This window comes from Rousettus aegyptiacus, unplaced genomic scaffold (assembly GCF_014176215.1).
Source record: "Rousettus aegyptiacus isolate mRouAeg1 unplaced genomic scaffold, mRouAeg1.p scaffold_m13_p_6, whole genome shotgun sequence".
NCBI classification, from domain to species: Eukaryota; Metazoa; Chordata; class Mammalia; order Chiroptera; family Pteropodidae; genus Rousettus; species Rousettus aegyptiacus.
The window spans coordinates 72076954-72098025 of record NW_023416309.1 but is presented as its reverse complement, the minus strand read 5'-3'; the positions used below and the strand labels follow the sequence as shown (position 1 = coordinate 72098025).

Here is a 21072-nt window from a genome sequence, read left to right as displayed (position 1 = left end):
TGTACTTCACACAAATTTTTACCACTACCAACAAAATAAACAGAAAGACATGAATCTAAATTCCCTCAATGGGCTGATTATTTTCCACTTGTCTCTCCGGATCCTTTTTCCTCTCTTCTCTGCACTCTGCTTTGGGTGTGTGGGGAGCTAACCCCCACACACTGCATCCCCTGGGCTATCTCGCCTTCTGGCTTCCTGTTGGGTTTGGCAAATGGAAGCACTGGCTGGAAGTCAGAGGTCAGGAGAGAGAGAAGCTGGAGTATTTATTTCTTCTGTTCCCTCCTTGCTTCAGCACTGTAGTTCTGGCAATGGCTACACCCTTCCCCCTCCCCTCCATACCCCATTTATAACCACACCTAATGCCTGCCGTCCTCCTCTATGGTTCTTACTAAGCTCGAGGAACACTATTTTCTCCCCTTACTCCTTTGGGATGGAGGATGGATATAAGTAAGAGTAATAGTTCCTCACTATTGCTGGTCCCTGTGCATCCCAATATCTCTTGTTGGTTCCCCTATCCCTGCCTATATCTCTTTAAGTTATCCAACTGAGTACGCCATCTATTTTATGTTGGAAACCTGGCTGGTATATTTAGTCATCTGTTTCTTAGAAAAACCTCTCAAAATTCATTCTTTTCTCATTTGTATATCCCAAGGCCAGTTTATATATGGACTATTTCACACTTCCACATTTTTGCTCCCATGTATCTTTACACTTTCTAGGTTCATGCTTCTTTTCTTCTTCTGTCTTCCTTTTAACAAACTTTTTACATTCTTTCTGCATAGCCATCAGTTAAATCCATGAACTCACCTCAACATCCTTCCCAAGAAATACTTTTAACAACTGTACTCTCGTCCACTCAGCCATTCATTCAGCAAATATTTTTTGAGAATTTAGATACTGAGATTATAATCACAAGTAAGAAACAGACCATATCCTTACATATTCATGTAAATTTTTGTGGGGAGAAAGAGATAATAATTTGACCATACCAAAAATTGTGCATTTTAGGCTTCCTCCCACCTATCTGATGCAAATGTTATGAAAAAAAAGATGTAAGAGTGCAGAAGACTCCCTAGTATATGTAATAGGAAGGGCTTCCTCGAGGAAGTGATGTCTGAGCTGAGATCTGAAGGATAGGAAGGCACTGACCAGGCAGAGAGGGTAAACAGAGAGAGACGAGCAGGTGTTTCTGGTTCTTCCTTTTTCCATGGCCTCCTTCCCAACAGGAACTTGCTCTCCTCCCTCTAAACTTTCTGAGCTTTAGTTAGTACTTATGTAATGTGGGAAACATAGTACTTTTGTTCCGACTTAATTTTGATTCAATTTCCTCACATTTCAAGACATTCAAAATCTATACAAGATTACAAGCAACCCTCTCTACTTCTAATGATACAGTGCAGACAATATCCTTGTGCCCTCCTTTCAAAGTAAACTGTATTCCAATGACTTTTTTCCTAAATAGAAAATCCATTTTGTACATGCTAGTTGATGTGTTACAGTACTAAAGACTTCAAGGATAAATGTGAAATGAACCTGAAAAAATACAATCAGGAAATTAAAGGAAGCATATTTTCTTTCTTTCTAAATGATTTTCTACTTGTTTGCTTGAAACGAGCAGCTTATTCTTCAATTCTGACTTAACTAAAAAAAGGGAGTGGGGGGCAAATTAGCGTGATTCATTGTTAAAACAAAAACAAAAAACTCCTCAAACTCTTCCAAGTAGCCAATATCCAGAGCTATTTGCAAAACTGCTAGTCCTATCTCTGGAAGAACATTTTTCTCACCCATTTATATTGCAAGGGAAAATATCTTCCATGAAGCAAACATTTTTAAGATTTCAGCTTTTCAAATGCATGCTTCTTGTGATAAAGGCTGTTTTCAAGTCCTCTTCTTCACTTAACCTGCCAACTAACATGGGAAACCATTAGCTCAGGCTGCTACAATTAACTCAGGGCTGCTTCTTGAATGGCTCACACAATTCCCAGCTACTTATCATGCAAACAACCTGGGAGACTCATTTTCCTTGCAATGCAGTAGGAGGGGTAAATTACTGAGATAAGTAGATTATTGGGGAAAAAGTCACACTCAGAGGCCTTATGAAATGATTAAACCCTGGGAAATTCATCCCCTGAAATCCCTGGCCCCTGATAGTGCACATTCATTACTGGCTCCTGGATAACCTACAATGAAGAACCTTCTTTGGAAGCAACAAATACTCCCACTCTGCTGAATTTTCATTTAACTTTTCAAATGAGTGAGTTCTTTAGTTCTGATGGGTGAGATTCATCATACATGAAGCAAATCAAAGGAAATTGGGAGGTCATCAGACTTGGAAGATTAAAAAATTTTTCTAAAAGAGAAGTACAAACACTAAAGCAAACGAAATGATTACTCTAGGAAAACATGGTCTTACTGACTTCCTTGCATTAACTCCACAAATTTCATAGCAATAGAAACCACTTCATACCTGATTCACAGCCATTTTCAAGTCTATGGTGACAAAATATATCTTCTCTGTAAGAAGTACTTACTTCCTTATAGCACAGATTGATCAATGATCAAGTTTATTATTAGTCAAGTTGATGTACAGCTTGAAATGATGTTTCAAAAAAAATGTCCAGAAAAAGTAATGTAAATAAATGTAAGCATGAGCTAGAGACAGAAAGTGAACCCTTATTTTCTGGCAAGAGGGGAAAACCGACCAACCAACCAACCAACCAACCAGGAGCTCTGATTAACAAAATCTCACTAAGAGAACTTTATGGAGGAGGCTGTTAGTATGAATGTCAACTCCATGTCCAGGGACTGAATTGTGAACAGATGGTATAAACAAGCATGACATTTCCTTGTGAGGAGCACAACTGCAACTGGAGACATTCCAAAACAGGGACGTGCACTCACACTCACCATTACTCTCGGAATACTCAAGGAATTACCAACTCTCTAAGTCAAGCTTAGATTGAAATACTTAATGGGGTAAAATACTTCTGCTTCTTTTCTTATAAATGAAATAGTCACTGCTTCCCAGGAATTTAGGCTTCCTCCCTGCTATCTGAGAAAGCAGAAGAACTGGAGAGATTTTGCCTGAGGTGGGCCAGGAGGGTCAGGACCAATGAAGCTGAAGGGGACTTCTGGGAAAAGAGTAGTGGATGACAAAGCAGTGACTTTTTTTTGAAAGGGAAAATTGGCTTTGTGGGGTATAATGTAACCTGTTCTTCTGTCTCAATATGAAACCTTCAGTTAACTTTATAATTCATCAAAATTCTTGAAACTGTTTTGTGTTTGTACAAAAGGTACGTGCTTGTTTATGGAAAGAGAGTGTTATATGTTCTAGGATTAACCTTTTGGAGTGGGGGTTGTTTGGGGCATAGGGGTGGTGGTAGTCCACGGTGATCTATTTATTCACATTTAGTCTACAATATGGCTACTATGATTTTTATAAATGAAATACCTGAAGCTTAAGAGGTTAAGAAACTTACGCATGATCTCAGTGCTTGAGCTGGGATTCAAATCTATACTGTCTGATTTTGGAACTCAAAGTGTAACACTACACTAGATTATCTTGGAAAACAGTAGAGGCAGAAAGTACCAGTTTATATCCCAAACTGCTATGCTTCATTTATGAGAATATGCATTACTAGATAGAACAGAATTGATATCTGGAGGGTAATACAGAAAATCCATCACTCTAGCTATTTAATAGCTGCCTGAACACATCTATCTGCAATAGTATGACACTATATTTCACCAACGGAATTGAGATTCAAATCAGAAGGCACAGCAAGGAAATAATGAGAGAGATAAAAATAAAAATTTTTCATTAAAAAATGGCAGATATATTAATGGAGTACTGCTTTTCAAAAGCAAAATATAAGATATAACAATGAGATATTAATCATATTTATGGTTAGAAAAGATTTTTTAATGTCCATGTAAAGATGCACAGATATCTTGGCATCTTTTTTTTTTTAAAAAAGGCAATGCAAATAGAGTGCAGTTATTACAAACATGAATAGTTTGAATTCCAGCTCAACCATTTAGTAGACTGTGTGGCCTTGGGCAAATAACTTAACCTTTCTGTGCTTCAGTTTCCTCATTGGTAAAGTGTGGACATCAAATGTCCCTATCTCATTGGACTGTTGTGAAGATTCAAGGAATTAATATATTAAAGTGCTTGGAACGGTGCCTGGTACATGGTAAGCACTTTACAGGCATTAGCTAATGTTATATTCTTATTATTAAATATGTGGAGACAGAGGGGCTATTCCACATTTTAAAGTTATCATAAGACACAGTGAATGCACAGGTAAGTCCAAAGGGTGAGGAAATTGTGTGCTGGTGGGAGTGTAGTTGAAATGAATACCAAATGGGTTGGGGCTTATAGGGAAAAAAAGCCGGACTGATACGTTAGGAGAATAGAGAAGGATTATGAGTCTGAAGGTCACTAAAAGGTTAAAGAGCAGGTGTGACTAGAGTGAGAAAGTGGAATGACAGATGGTTCGGGTCAGAGAGGAAAATTTAGAGGTGGTACAGTTCCAGATATATGAACTCCAGGCTGTAGCCATGGAAACGAAGAAATGATGAAACTACAGTATGGATAGATCATCAAGGCAGAATCTTTCCACTCCTAGTATGACAGCTGGAAGATAGGTGAAAGAGATAACTGTGAATTGAGTGTCAAAATCCTCAAGGAACATGAATGAATGACCGGAAAGTTGAAATATATTATATCAGTGGGGTCTTTCGTTATTGTTGAAACGTCCATTCTGGTTGCTTAACAAAATCTTTAGGAAAACCAGAAAATCAGATTTGGAGAATATACAACTATGACCATCAAAGCCAACCACATAGGGCAGTTTTTCTGCAGCTACCTGCTACATGCTACACAGGACCATAGGAATTAGGGCTAGAATCTTTCCCCTAATGCTCCCAACCATTAAGTCCGCCTGAAAATCTGATCTCTATGTGCAACTGCTAACACCCTGCACCAGTCACTTCTACCCTCAGGTCTTCTAATGTAGAAACCAGTCCACATGTGGCTTCCTTGTGGCAAGAAGCCTGAGAAATGTACCTTTTAACTTTCCAACATCTGTAATTTAGGGAGAAAAGGAAGGAGAGTGGTGAAGCAGGTGGTGAGGAAGCCAATCAAAACTATCTGACAATAGTGGCACTGAGGAGGATGGAAAGATGTTCATACCAAACAGCATGGACTTCCCTGGAATGCCTAACAAGAGGACAGGGTGCTGAGAAGGAAGGGGGATAGGGAGCTGTATTTTTATGGTTCTAAGATAGTAAAGTCATGGAAGAATAAAGACTCTCAACCAAATGAAGTGCTGTCAGAGGAAATCCATGCTTCAATTAAGCCAGTGCTAGAAGCAATGTTCTAGGAAAAGGGAATGACTTCATGATGACGTATTATGAGCATCTTTGAAATTCTGGTTCCAGTTGAGATGAATTTCTTCCCACACCCTCAACTCACCCATGCACCACTCTCTCCTCACCATAGCCACTTGTCCAAATCCTCTCTTTCAATGAGCCTGTTTGAATTTCCCTTACTCCACACACGCAGGAAGTAATTTTCCCCTTTACTTCAAATTCTCACAACACTTTACCTATATTCCTTGTACACAGTTTATCTCATTTTGCCTTGTATTTAAGTTATTTATCTCGTTGACTAAGACAGAAATACTAAACAAGATAAATAAATAAATATTCTATAGCCGAACACTGAGGGTAGGGGCAGAGAAAACTATGGAAGTAGAATTTGCTCACTAAAGATGTGCCAGTTTCCTAAGTCATTTAAAAATGTTTGGGTATTCCACATAGCAGTTTTTAAAAAAATGTATACAGTTCTGTAACCTAAAAAAATTTTTCCTGCATGCATAAAAAAAAAAAAGCTACCTAGATACATCTCTCCTTCTTGGCATAGGGTATGTATCTGATGGACTTCTGTGTTTTTCTCAGTTCTTTGCAATCTAAAATTCTTTGATAAATTAAGAATGAATTAGTTATCACATGCCTTTTATTGTATCATTTGCCAATTTCCAATTTCTGTGAGGAAAAGGATTACCAGGTAGCTGTTTGAGGTTCATTCTAATCAAAATGCTAAACCTCTAAGTATGCCCATAATTCTGGGCCTTCACCTTCCTATACTGTAGGCTTCCCATGAGATTATGAGATTGGGAAAATATCTTTTACATCTTTATATATCCTATAATGGTGACTGTAGTACACACTCAAAGAATACCTGTTGACCTGTCTAAGTCCCAGATGTGGACAAGCCCTGACCTCTGTCTTATTAAGGTTGTCCGCTAAGATTTCTACATTAAACATTTGGACATATGAATTGCAATAACAGATATTAGATCAGATTTACTCTGGAAAAGATACGGTTAACGAGGAGATAAAGAAGACGAGAGGCATAAGAGAGGAAAAGCTCGGCAACAATAAAGAGAACTAGAGAGGAACATCGGTGACAGAGAGCTCCACAAATTTCTGGAAGACAGAATACAAAAGGGATAGGGCTGACTACTCAAACCAAGGAGGAAGCTGTGGCTTAGACAACGCATGAGGAGGAGACATAACTGAAGAGGGCACCAACTCGCCAAGCACAACTCTTGAGAGTCTCTAGACTGAGAGACAGCAAGTGAGAGAGTAAGAAATGGAAATAAATACAGGGTTCATTGAAGATCTTTACATGGATCCTCCCATTTATCAGGCAGCCAACTGTTTGTTTACACCTACATAAAAAGCTGAAGTGTTTTCTCTGAAGAAATCAAGCAAATTGTCTCTGGGGCACAGAACTGCTAGTTGTGGGTGCTGCTGTCCTAGAGTAGAGTTACCTGCTTTTTGGCAAAAGGGGCAAGTGGGTGGTGACACCAACCTTTCTGCTTCCAGATTTGTATATATGAATCCAAGATTCATCAAACATTTAAAACAAAGCCCGCAGCATGACATTGCACAGATAAACAAATAGAAAAACTGACCCTAGAGGATACAAAGATAATTCTGATAACAGAAGAGAACTTAAAAACAAAACACAAAATGACCAGAATCTCTAGTTAGTATTCTTGTCGAGACTTGGGAAAAATACTGCACCCGCGAAAACAAAAGACAAAATCCAATAAAAATGGAACGATCAAGAAAGAGCTTTTACAAATTAAAGGACCCAAAACGAGACATGTTGTTTTGACATTTGAAAACAACAACACTAAAAGAAAGCCCCTAAAAGCTTCCAGAATGAAAAACAATATGACAATGATAAGTTAAAACAGATCACAAGCAAAGGAACAAGATCAAACTGCTTGGACTTCTCATCAGCAACAGCGGATGTTATCAGACATTAAAGCAAGTTCTGAATAATTTACAATTTAGAATTTTACACTCAGTCAAGTTACCAATTGAGCATGAGGATGGAATAAAGCATTTTTACATGCGTAAATTCATAAGACATACATACCACTCTTGCACCTTTTTTAGAAAGTTGAGGATACTGTTCAGCAAAATGAGGGTTAAAAATCTAAGAAAAAGGAAGACATGAGATCAGAGACACAGTATAAGTGTACAAGATAGAAATACCAGGATGACAAAACATGCAAAAAGCCCAGAAAAAAAAACAAAAACAACCTAGTTTAGAGCAGAGCAAAAAGGAAGTCTAGAAGGGGGAAACCTCGAGGAAAACCCACAAACCCCAAAACCCAACAAACAAAAAGTAAACAACCGACAAACCAAAAAATAAATAAATGAAACCTTGAGAGATTATCTCATTATTCCCATGTGGAAATTAGTATTGTGAAGCATTTTAGAGAGAGGTTGACGTATTGGGAAAAATTCCTCACAAGTGCATTGAAAACTGAACAAAAGAACAAGAGGAATGATCAATATCTGGAAAATAAAAAAGTTATCTAAAATAGAACTATAATAGTGTCATACTATTTGATTCAGCAGTAAACAATATTTACAGATTCATAATCCCATCCAGGGTAGAACAGGAAGCTTGAGGGCTAGAGGATTTAGGTTTCCAGGAAAAAGGGGGGATTCGGTTTAGAGAAACTTCAAGACAAAATACAGCTAAGGAATGTAAGAAGAAGAAAAAAAGGCAATTGGAAACTTCAATATTTAAAAAAGTAGTGTAATTTGTTTCTGGTATAAGTAAGAAGCAATTTAGAATAAGCAAATTAGAACAGAAAGTTGGAGGGCTTCTAGAAGAATGAAATAGCTTCAAAAGAATAGAGTGAGTTAGATGTTGAAGATATCAGGGGTATGGTAAAAAAGACATGTTTTTTCTCCCAAGAAAAAAAAAGAAACAAGAAAAAAGAAAAAAACAACCAGAGGAATTACAAAATCAACAATAAAATCTGAAAATAATTTCATTAAACTAAATGTGGCATGGTTTTAAACCAATGACAGAATGTATGAAGAGAATGGATTTGAACATTCTCCTTTGACTAACAGGGATTATGACTTAGGATTTGTAGAGGAGGAAATATGATCAACCAGAGCACACTTCTTGGTTTTTCAATGCACAATATTCATACAGATGTAATAATATAAAAGCTATTTATTGGCTTTTAACTTGGAATCAGCCTAATCAGACACAGTATAGAAATCTTAATTGTGGTCAAAATGGAAATCAAATTATCAACAGTTGATAGAAAGGAAGGGTAACAGAAATGAGAAAAGGTGAGGGTGAGGCAAGCGTACTGTCCATATGAGTGGACCAGGAAATAGAAGTTTATTACTTAAAGTTACACTAATAATTGACAGTGGAATAAAAATAATGATATTGGAAAGAGAAGTATGTACAGAGTTTGAGTGAGACCCATAGATCGGATTGGGAAATCAACAGGTGATATCTAAATCTGAGAAAAAACTGGTGTACATAAATACATCATTTAGTACTATGCAAGTAATCATCAGAAAGAAAAGCAAAAATGGTTCTAAGTGACCGACTCGGGATCAGGACAAGGAAAGAGGAGGAATGAGGCAAAGGACTGGTTGATTTTTTTTTTTAAACAACTGTATATACATTATTTAATTCTTTTCAAAGTAAATATTTACTCTGGAACCTGAATATTTTGGCTCATGACTGCTGAGAAATTAACCGTTGAACTATGCTATTGGATATACTTATTTCTACGAGTATACTTTCCCTCTGGTTATCCTGACATTGGCTAGCATACACAAGTCGTAGGGGGAACAGTACCCAGATGACATCCCATAGGGCATGATGTAAAGGATGTAGGAAGTATAAACTGTGGGTTACTGGTCATGTAGGGAATTTCTACTACAAGTCATGACAAAGAGGAAGATCTCCCCCAGGCTTACTGCTGGAATAACCTTGGGTCTTACCAGACTTCCATGCTCCTGCTGGACAGAATAAGTAAAATGTCTTATATTTTCCTTTTGAAAGCACTAGGAACAGCTCAAGGATTTGCACAGCAGAATGAAAGAGGAGCTGTCACTTAGTTCCTTAGGACTCACAGCTTGAAAGGAAAGAGGAGGCCCACAGGGGGCCTGTGGACCATGCCCAGCAGGGGAGACTGAGCACTTCCACAGCCCAGGGGGTGGGACCATAGCTCTTAAAGCCACAGATCTCCTCTGTAGGCACAGAGACCCTCACAGCAGGAACCCATTCACACCAGTCACCCTTGGAGACTGCTATTTATGCTAAAGAAATTTATCCCACTCCATTGTATGTTTCTTGTCCAGAGTTCTCTTGGATCCCTTGTTTACGGCCTTAGTCCTATATTGTGAGCAGTGGAATGGACAGGCCATTTAAGAGGGCAGAGATGGCTAATGATGGGTCTGTTAGCTTTGCAGTCAGTCTTTCCTTTGTGAACCAAACCCAATTTGGGTGCATTTGCTTAAAAAAAAGAAAAGAAAAGAAAAAAGCAAACCCTTATTTGAGGTTAAAGAAATGTTAGTTGTGTTCCATTCCTTTTACTGGCGGAGGGGGGGAACCAACATCGGAAGAAACTTGATAATATTTATAATCCATTCTTTTCATTGAAATCCATATCCAATTATTTCAGTCATAGGTGTAAATACTGAAACTGTAGCTCCTTAAAATTGGGAGATTCTTTAAAAAAAAAAATAGAGGGTCTTTTCAACACAAGAGAGATGCTAATTTTTATCTTGCAAAAAGTAAGGGGAAGCCCCTTCTGAAATGTTTTCTTTTGAGGCAGAATTTAAACGTATGCTACTGCTTTCATGAATTCTGTGAACCAAATCCTTATAAATCCTTTGAGTTGACAGATCAATTATTCCTTCTAACAGCTAATGAACTAATAACCTTTGGAAATTTCTCCTTCCTAGGGTTAAAAGTAATAATAAAAAAAATACTTAAGGGGAAAAAATCGATTGAAGACTACATAGACATAAAAAATAAATTCATCATAGCTTTTTAAAGAGAGCTATATTTTGCTTGAGATCTATGATTTTTAAATTAAAAACACATCAAATAACCCTGTATTTTTTAAATACAGTAAATATTCCTAAAATATGCCTTGATCTCATATCGTGTCCTGTCAAAGGAAGGAAATTGAGAAAGGTTTAAAAAAAGAAAAGGAGAAAGACAGACACTGGAGAAGACATCGGTGAGAACGGTGGGATTCCTAAGTGCCTGCTCTGCAGAAGGCTTTGCAGTAGCCTCTCAAGGAACCAGAAAGAGGGGGAAGGTCACACCTACACACGTGGATTAAAAGGAAAAGAAGAGGGAAAGGAAGAAAAGGTTGTGTTACTTCAGGATGCCCCAGACCAGGACTGCAAAGAGAAGAAGCCTGGACTAAGCATTTTGCTGATGGAGCAGGTCGTGGGTGGTCGTGGTAGGGGCTGGAGCTGGCAGATAGTACAGGGTGGGCATTCAAGGGGGAAACTGAGGGCTAGAGTGGGTGGCAGAAAGAAAGGTGGAACAATGGGAATGCACTTGGGCACTGGAGATCTGGTTCCAAGAATGAGATGGCAAGCAGGGTACCACCGCATGGCAGAGAGGCATCGACCTTATGCTGTGGAAGAAGGTCAAGGATTTTAATAGTTGAAAAAGCTGAAGCACTAAGAAGCTGAATAAATGACTTGCTCAAGATCATGTGGTATAACACACGCACAGTTGTAATTGTATGCAAAAGAAAGCCTGTTTTTGTTTATTTTGTTTGAAAATTTTATTATTAGTTTCAAGTATACAGTACATTGGTTAGACATTTATATAGTTTCTAAAATGATCCTCCCCTTAATTAACTAGAGCATGGCGGTGGCCTAGCTTCTGGCTGGTAAGCACTACTTTCCCTCTTTCCTGCAATGCAGTTCTTAGAAGTGAAAAACAAGGTCTTACTTTAAATTAAGTGAGTAGTCTTTTTCCCACAACATGAACAACTCTGGAGGATGATGCCCTGAGAACATCACATATGTTCCAAGGGACGCGACACAGCTCTCCGCTCTGTACGCTCCTGTGCACAGTGTGACATGGTGTATGAAAAGGGGAACTGAAGAGTCAGTAGGCCTGGGTTGGAATCATGGCTCCATTGTAATCTAGCCTCATTTGCTCTAACTATAAAATGGGGATAATTATAATCACACCTCAAGTTGTGAGTAGAAAATAAAATGAAATAACACTGATAAACCAGAATCCATTTGTATAGCCTTTTAAAGGCTTCAAGACCCAACTGCGGATCTGTGGCCCTGTTAAGGTGAAGCCAAGGCTGACTTCATGGGTGTGTGACCAGAGCAGTTATACAGGGCCCCATGCTTAGAAGGACCCCATGCTTCATTTAATGCTCTGCTGTAGCCATCCTGATATTCTTTTTTTAAAAAAATTAAGTTTATTAAGGTAAGTAACATTGGTTAATACAATTATATAATTTTCAAGTGTACATTGTAACTTGACATCTGTGTATTCTATTGTGTTTACCACCCAAAGTCCAGTTTTCTTCAGCTACCATATATTCGATCCCCTTTACCCACTTCACCCTCCCCCAACCCCTATATTTGACTCTCTTTACCCCATCTACCTCCTCCTGAAATTCTTTTTAACTTCTGATCAACAGACCCTCATTTTCATTTTTCACTGGGCTCCACAAATTACGTAGCTTGCCTCGGATAAAGCTACATGGTTCAGGGAGAGGAATCCATCTTTGGCAAATAACTCCCAATAAAGCTGGAAGTTGGCGGTAGCCACATGTTAGTTTTTCAGCTGCTCAGCATCTAAACTTATTTCTTATATTTGAGGAATTCTTAGCTATGTGAGCCTTGGCAGGAATTAGGAACAAAAGGGCCAAATGCTGGCATTCCCCTGCCTCCCTGCCAGCGAGCACACAGCCAGTCAGGTGCTACGACTTTGGAGCATGGAGAATTCGTTCTGGTGGTGGAGGCGACAATTTTAATTTTCCAGGAACATCACTGGCAACCCCTCTAGCTGCAGCCTCTGGTGTCCGACACTGGCAGTGTTAGCCAAAGCGGGGTGTCTGGCATGTGTTGCAATGAGACTTTCCACTAGATGGCTCTATGGCAGGTGTGCTTATAGTTCTAGCCACCGTTGGTTTCTCCCCATGTTCTAGCCTGGTTCTGCAGTCTTCTCAATGATTTATTTTTCAAACTACTCAGTATCCTTTTAATGAATTCCTGTTGTACTTAAGTAATCAGAAATGGTCCCCGTTGCTTATTATAGCTGAGAACACTTTCTGATATAAAATTGGACTCTGTTACGAAGTTATCACTCTGATAATTCCTCAACTGATAGACAGCAAATAGAGCTTGTGTCCTGAGGCAGAATTTATTAGGCCATGTGTACCCGGTGGTGACATGAATGCTGGCACATGTTCACATGGAAGGGCTCTGGGTGGTCATCTGGTCCACACTTCTTCTGAAAGTAGGACTCCTTCTAGAATAATTCGGGGTCTAAATAAGAGTCAAATGAAGTTGCTCCTGATAATGAGAGGGTATGCTAAGCAGAAAGCCTTTATTATGAGTGACAAACTTTAAAGGTGGCCAGCTGACAGATATACCTTTCCAGGCCGATGGTCATCTCAGGGCTTGTAAGGATATCCCTAACTGTCATCAAATTGTCAAGGATGAAATTCAGGGGAATTCCACATCACTCCTGGCCAGCAGATGGAATGTCTTCCCTCAAAGTATGTGACTGAGATAATAGCTGAGTTCCTAATGGATTTCCAGAGCATGATGGGGCTGACGTGCTCTGGAAAGCCAGGAACCACTTAAGAAAGATCCCACACAAATATTACCGCCTCAGAAAAAACCAGAAGTGTTGAACATGGTGAAGCTGCTTCTGGCATCTGGGCCAAGGATGCTCCAGGAAATTATTGTCTTTACATTTTACAGGCATGTTCTATCGATGGCAACAACATTCTACATTCTGCCAAGGGTTGGGAGAAGAGAAAAGAGAGTTTTGACAAAGCTCATTTTCCAACTCTTGAACTGAACTTCTGGCTGAAACAAAATCACTTGATCGTTGGCATTACAGCTCTATTTCTACAGTGCCATTTGGCTGGCTGGTTTATTTTCCAGTTACTGGGGGAGTGACACTGGTTCCAGGACAGGGCCATTAGCTTGTAACAGCAGAAAGACCCAATTATGAGGAGCCTCCCTGGGAAGCCTACGATGCAGCCCACCCAACTTTAAGTAGCAGAAATGTGAGCAGGGGCAAAAGGCTGCAGTGACAGAGATGAAGTGGTGAAGATGTGCAGCCATTTCGAATCCTGCCAGACCACTCAGGCAGTCACAAACCGGGTCTCAGGGTAGGACACTTAATGCCAAAGTAATAGGCAGGGTCCCTCCTCTCACAGCCGAGCAAATGGCAGCTGGAGTTGACCAAGGGCTTCTAGATATCACAGATCAGGGGAGGTAGAGATGAACAAATAATGCGGTTATCATTTATCTGGAATCTGAGATTGGATCTGAAAAGGTCAATGAGGTGTAGAGAAGCAAAGGGGCTCTGAGGGTCCAGGCAAAAAGGACCAGGGCTGGGGCGACAGGGAGCAGCAGGCCCTGAAGGCTACCTGCTCCCGCGTAGAGGGTGCAGCCGGTCACTGCCAGGAGGAAGGTTCAGGGCTGCAGGAGGGCCTGCCCTGAGGGAAGAAGAGGGCAAAGGTATCCTGGGAGGTCCCCGCAGCTTCAAAGGGAAAGGGAGAGAGGTGCACAGGGAGAAAGAAGCCTGAGGAGAGTAGCTCCGTAGGCTTTTCAGAGTGAGTAAAGTACTCATACCAGGGCTTTATTTGAATTTATCACCTCTTATTAGTCTTTTGAAATGCGAATTAGCTGATTAACCACTGCTCACAGCCTTCCAACTGCTCTTTATTCTCCAGCATTCAGCAACTTTATTCTAAATAGGGTAGGCCACAGTAGCCCACCAGGGGGAAACTATTCTCAAGGTTACAAGAACAGTGACCAGACAAACTTACTCCTGGGCTGGGTAGAAAGAGACCAGGGGTGAGATTGTGCCTGAAGCCGGGCTCAAACCACCCCTTGGATGACATACAAAGCACTCCGGAGGACGCTGTTTACCTCTTGTGTTCACCCTCCAACCCATCTCTACGATTTATGAACATGGCTCTGGAGAACAGACAGACCCTCTTCTACCCCACCACCACTTTTTTGTTTACTATATTCATTTTATAAAAGGTTCATTAGTTCTAGGTCCCTAAGGAATGTCCCTCCACTTGCTTTAGCTTTCTGTTTGGGCCGTGGGCTCACAGTTATGAACAACAAGGGATGACCTCTGGCAGAGCCTCGTCTGCACTTGCTCCTGCCTCCAGTTTGGCAACACGACACAAAGGCGGTATGGCATGTATACACTTTCCAGGCTGAGCCCCTATTCAGAGGGGGCTGCAGCTTGTGCGTAATGGGCCCCCTACAGACAAAGCCAGCAAGTTTCTTAATTAAGTCTAAGTGAAAGACAGATCCCGCTTACATCTTCAGAGAACCTTCCCTCGGAACTTCAAAAACACCCTAGACTGCCTATCAAATCCAGGCACGAATAACTAGCGAGCAATTTTTTCTCTTTTTTAAATATAGAAAGCCAAGCCTCCGGCGCCAACTCTTCAGCCCCCTCTCACTTTCCCTGCAATTTTAGACATGCCTCTGGTTTATAAGACAGGAAACAAAGGGACTTCTTGTGTGTCAGAGAAGCCCTCAGAGGGTCTGCATTTCATTCTGGCCTTCCCCAAAGCACTGAGCTGACTAAAGAGCTCTTTAACTGGTTTCGTCTCATTAACATTTCCATGAGGTATCAAAGGAGGTGCTAAAAAACCAGCGTGTGTACATATATCACATAAGGACAAATCCTAGTATGGAATGATATTAAAAATTAATTATTAGCTAATTGCCTTTTCAAAAATGTCTGATTTTTCACAAGCCCCACGCTCTGCCGCCCCACTTTCTGCCCTAGCCCCAGAAACCCTCTCTCAGACAGACCTTTCTGTTTTCTGGGCTTTGCTGTGATAATGTTCTTTGCAAACAGAAACCAATTATTCTGCAGCAGTAAGTCACCAGGAGTATGAATTGCTTTAATTTTTCCCCTTTTACCAGCTGCCCGGGGTGGGTTGTGAGGTGGCTGTAATAATGAAGCCTGAATGAATACTAAAGCAGCACCGAGGTCCGGTGTCCTGCAGGGAAAATGATGTTCAAAAATAAAAGTACGGTTTTGTTGCGAGAAGCTAATCAATGAGTTAGACATTTCCAAAAATGTGCTTTCCACTTTGCATTTGCATCACTAGCGCTGCTTTTCCCAATGACTCCCGTGCACCTGACTAGCTTGTAAAAAGGTCACCTTACAGTTAAACTGCTAAACACGCCCTGTTTTTCCTTGCTGTCCTCTTCTCCCTACCCCCCTTTGCCTTTTCCTTCTGCAATTCTTTGCTTTCTCATTAGAAATGCCCAGCAACGTCTGGCAGACAAAGACACTACAAACAAAGTGTATGGAAAGGGTAAAAAAAAAAAAAAAAATTAAAAAGGAAAAAGTGCAGAGGAATTCTTCATTCATTGATCTCTAGAATACATTAATATCTGAAACTGTTGGCAGAGCCTAAAATACTTGGGCAGCTAACAATGCGAGCAATGATTCGAAGTCTGGGATCTTCAAATAAACCCCAGCGCTGTCATGGCCACCAGGAAGGAGAATAATGGCGATATTAGCTGACCTTCATTTTGTTGTTTCTTCAGACCTGACTGCTGGACCTCTGTTTGCTTGTTACTAGGATTTCTTGGCTAAAAAATTTTAGCATTTCCCAGGCAATACAAGAGCCAGTTTATTAGGTAAATAAACCAGGTCTTAAGCAGTCTTTTCTGCTTCATAATGGGAACTGGGTGAATTGGAATGAGGGTTGAGGTGGCGTCAGGGAGAATGACTAAGAGTCAGAGATCTCATCATTTTTACTTCAGCCAAAGCAACAACAGGCAATGAGGCCAGGTTTTACAAATCATCAAATCGATGTGCTGGCTTTGGTTAACTTAACGGTATCTACGAAGGAAGGAACACAAGACCCACAAAAAGAAAGAACAAAAATAGCAAGCTTTCGTTCTCTAGAGATCTAGATCTTCACTGACTTTTCACTTAGTCCAAGTTTAAGAGTAACTGGAGACTATGTTATAACACATTCATGTGGAACTAATGGTATTGTATTTCATTCATCTGTCATAATTACCTAAATGTGCTTAATGTTATCCAAACCACTTTCTAGCGACGATCTTAATAATGTTAATAAAGTAAGTAATGAAGAACTGGGTCCTTTTTCAGGGCCTCTAGATCCAGAGGGTCTTCTGTTTGTCTAGACTATCACAGCTGGTAATTATTATATTTACATGTCTGTTTACTGCCTCTGCTCCTTCCCCCCACTGCAATATAAGCCCAGTGAGGGCAAAGACCACTGTTGTACCCTATCTCGCCTAGCATCCAAGTTGGAGGTGATATTTTTTGCCTGTCTTTACAAAAATGCAGCATATCTTTAAAGGCTTTCAGTTGTCACACCCAAAAAGTATGAGATGCAATACTTCCTAAAACGTGATATTTCTCCATTGAAAAATAAACGTTGAAGTTTCCTGTGGTTCCCAACTTTCAAATTAAAATACACCTAGTAATAAATGCTAGAAGTGTTTACTCTTGCTTAAAGCAGGAGGTCATGTAAAAAGATACAATACTTTTTCTGAAAGTTATATAGTCACAAGAGTTGGAAACTATGTAAAGACAGAAAATTTCTAGGATTCAGGAAGTGAGGGTACATGGCAGGTAAGATATGATCCCAAAAGCGTTTTAAAATGGTAATAATACATGTAGACATATTATATGTATGCACAAAAACAGACTGGAAACATATACCCAAAATGTTAATAATGATTGTAGGTGGTGGATTTTTACTGTGTTTACTGTTCTCTATTTCACCATTTCTCTACAGTAAACCTAATGTTTAAAATCAGAAAAAACCTTCAATAAGCTTTTTGTAAAAAGAAAACATATTAATGAATGAGCTAGATCTCTGCCTCAAGAATTTTGAAAAATAAATTATAATTAATTTCATATAATAGGTACCCAAGTAGTGTGTCTTATACACACACATGTGCACACACAAAACACACACGTGTGCTCCCTGGGTATACATGCCTTAAACTACACATAAACACTGGGAGGGGGGTTCTGTGGCTATTTATTCATTTATTTCCAAGTTTATAGAGACATAATTGCTCTAGGAGTCTGAAGGAAGTTTTCTCTCTCAGCTTGAAGCAACCTGGTTTCACATTTCTGGGTTTTAAAGAAGATTATATTCAAGGATGCGCCATTACTTTGAATAGGTGTGACATTCCAGGCTGATGGGTATTCAAACCTGTCAACAGCTGTGAATTAGCATTTCAAAACCCTTCTATGAACTTTTTCAGCATGAGGATTCAGCACCTTGCTGAGAAGCAAAGGCTGAATGCAAACCAGGGTGAAAACCCTCTCTGTTAGGGAGTGGTAGTCAAAAGGAATGTTAGAGACCTAGCTGCCAAATTCAACTTCACAGACTTATAGGTCCACAATGACCAGGTCAGGAATTAGGAATAAGAGCACTGCTTTAAAACTCTAATAGACACTGAGAGGGGTAGTAATGCTGCCTGGGGAAAAAAGTATTAGGACATGTGGGATATTCGATAATGTTTACTTATCTAGGCTTTCTCCCTTTAGCGTAACTCTTTGTTCCTTTCTGCTCTTATTCCTCCAAGGCCACAGCTAGAAACAAGAGAGAGAAAATAAAGTTCAAAAAGATTAAATATCTATTTCAACTTAAAACGGTCCCTTGAAAATGTCATTTTAATGTAAGCTGGAATTAGGTGGAAATAATAAGAGAACTGAGAGCTTCATACATCAGGAACACTCCCAGACAATGCCTACGCGGAAATACGTTTCTAAAGAATGTCATCTCTTCACACACATGTAAAAAAAAAATATCTTGAGAATTCCACAGGAAAAATGCCCATCCATTTAAAAAAGAAACTTTGAAGTACAAAAACTAAAGAGAAAAGCTAGTATTCTAGAGTACAAAACACTGTTTATGTTGTGGAAGAAAGGAAGCCCGTCAGTATTTCAAAGAAGGGTGATAACTTATTCTAATTTCCACAGCCACTGGGATGGCAGGATGGCCGAGCACATTTCCCAAATCCTGTAGAAAAGCGGTCCCCAACCTTTTTGGCACCAGACACAGGTGCTCCTATGATAATCTAATGCCTGATAGATGATCTGAGGTAGATCTGAGGCCAAGATGCAAATATAGATGAAGCTTTGCTCCCTCGCCCGCTGCTGGCCTCCTGCTGTGTGGCCTGGCTCCTAACAGGCCAGGGGGTTGGGGACCCCTGCTGTAGACCACTTACTCTCCCCACTCCTATCTCCTCTCTGCTTCTCTTTCTGCGTGACTGTCTTCATTTTCTACTGGGCATCTCTTTCTTCTACAGGCTTCTCTGTCTTTTTTATTAGTTGTTTCCTTTATTAATGTGTTTCGAACTCTTTACTTCTAATTTTTCAAGTACAGGATAATAATTCAAATATAGTAACCTCTTCCTGAATATGAGGGTTAAAGTTTCTAAAAATCCCCACCATTGAAGAGAATTCAGTTAAGGAATTTAACATGGTATGCGGTGGAGCGGATTGGTTTAAGGTGGTGCATGAACCTAAGAAAACCCTTATAAAAGGGAATATATAAAAAAAGAAGAACTCTGAATACAGAGATTATCAAGGGCACTTTACATATTGAAGATCACTCATTCAATAAATATTTACTAAGAGCTCATCATGCCAGGTACTGTGTTAAATGATGGTTCTCCTTCTAAACTATAAATTCTATGAGCTCAGGGACCAGGTCTGTTTTGTATCTTTAGTACCTTGACAGTATATAGCATAGAACAGATGCCCCATAAACCTTTTGTGAATGAATGAACGAACAAGACATAGCCTCTGCCCTTGGTAGCTAAGAGTCTAGTGAGGGACACAGGCATATAGTCAGTACATGATTGAGGATGAGCACCCTGTAGGTGTCCATCATAATCCAGACCTGAGGAGTCAGAGAAGATTCCTCAGTGGTTCTCAATTTGAACATGAGAACCCCCTAGAATACTGTAAAATCCCAATGTACCACACTTCAGAGCAATTAAATCAGAATTTATAGGGGAGGGGAATACAGGCATTAATAGTTTTTAAACTCTCCAGGTGATTCTGATGTGTAGCCTGGGTAGAGAACTGCTGTTCTAGATCTTTACTGCTCATTATGTGTCCCTAAAGCAGCAACATCCACATCTCCTGGGAGTGTGTCAGACAGGCAGATTCTCAGGCCCTACTCCACCCAGACCTACTGAACCTGAATCTGCATTTTAGAAGATCCCCAAGTGCTGTGTATAAGCTGCTCTGGAGGATATGCCATCTATACTGAATCCTGAAGGACTGAAAAGTTAGCAAAGGGAAATGAGGAACAGAAAGGAACGGTGTTCTGGATAGAGGTAGCAATATGTTTAAAGCCACCAAAATAAAGGAAGGCCTAAAAGGGGTGGCAACTGGCTTAGGATAGGTAGATCATGGGAGAGAGAGAAGAGAGAGGAGGAGAGAGAAGAGGAGGAGGTGGAGCAGGAAGGAAGGATGGAAAGAAGGAAGCACAAAAGAGGATAAGGAGAGAGAGCATGAGTGTGTGTGTGCATGTGTGCGTGTGTGCACGTGCACTGTGGGGTGGTGTACTTGGGGTTCTGGGATTAGATCCTGCTAGGCTACGGAGGCCATGATATGGATTCTGGACTCTATCCTGAGGGCCCTGGAGTGCCACTGAGGGTTTTTAATCTGGAAAAGACCTGGTCAGATCCCCTGCAGACATACTGCTCTCCCTGGCTTCAGTGTTTCAGCTCATTCCATTCCCTTAGCCTGAAGTTCCTTACTCATTTCAAATTATCAAAATCCCACCCGTCTTTTCTGCATGAACTCAAGTGCCTTCCAGTCACTGTGGCTGGAAATGAGTTCTCTCTTGACCCTGAACTTCCACAGCACCCTGGACAGACCACTCAAATGGCCCTATCAAAGACATTCTATTTTGGCAGTTATATCTTATCTACTATCTTATCTCTATCAGACCAAAGCTTTTCAAAAAATAGTTTCCAGGATCACTTATCTCAGGATCAGCTGAGGGTGCTCTTTAGGACAATGAGGCCCAAGACCCCCTGACTAGGTTTCTCTGCAAGTGGGGCTCAGATGTTTGCATTTTAAAAAGCTTATGAGTACCAAAGCTGGAGAAACAGGGTGCAACACCACAGTCTCCATGAGACCTGAGGCCATCTCATAAATCCTAGAATCTGACACTGCACCTCTGAGAACAACCTTGGCACACAATTCTGCAGGTAGATGAATAAATGAAGTGTTTTAACTTCCTCTCTCTACTTGACCATGATTAAATAATGAATAAGGATGCTTCCAAAAACAAACCAAGAAAACTTACAGGAACTTAATTAAGTACAGTAGAAAAGTAGTCCCTCATTGCCAGTGTACTCAGTCTACTGGTCTATGTTCAGAAAGCGCTTCTTCTCTAAGAGCTGGAAATGTGTCTGGTTTCTTTCACTGTGGAT

At 40.2% G+C, this 21072-nt stretch overlaps 1 protein-coding gene across 9 annotated transcripts in view; it reads right to left on the bottom strand.

Moving 5' to 3' along the window:
• Positions 1-21072, bottom strand: part of STX8 (syntaxin 8) — a 221375-nt gene that overhangs the window by 40493 nt on the left and 159810 nt on the right. Inside the window, exon 8 of one of the 9 annotated variants that reach the window (XM_016154664.2) lies at positions 7497-7519. The exons of the other annotated variants lie outside the window; for them this stretch is intronic. Within the exon in view, the coding sequence (XP_016010150.1) occupies positions 7512-7519 (8 nt within the window). The 3' untranslated portion in view covers positions 7497-7511. Of the gene's footprint in view, positions 1-7496; positions 7520-21072 lie in introns of those variants that run through there. 9 annotated transcript variants of the gene reach the window in all.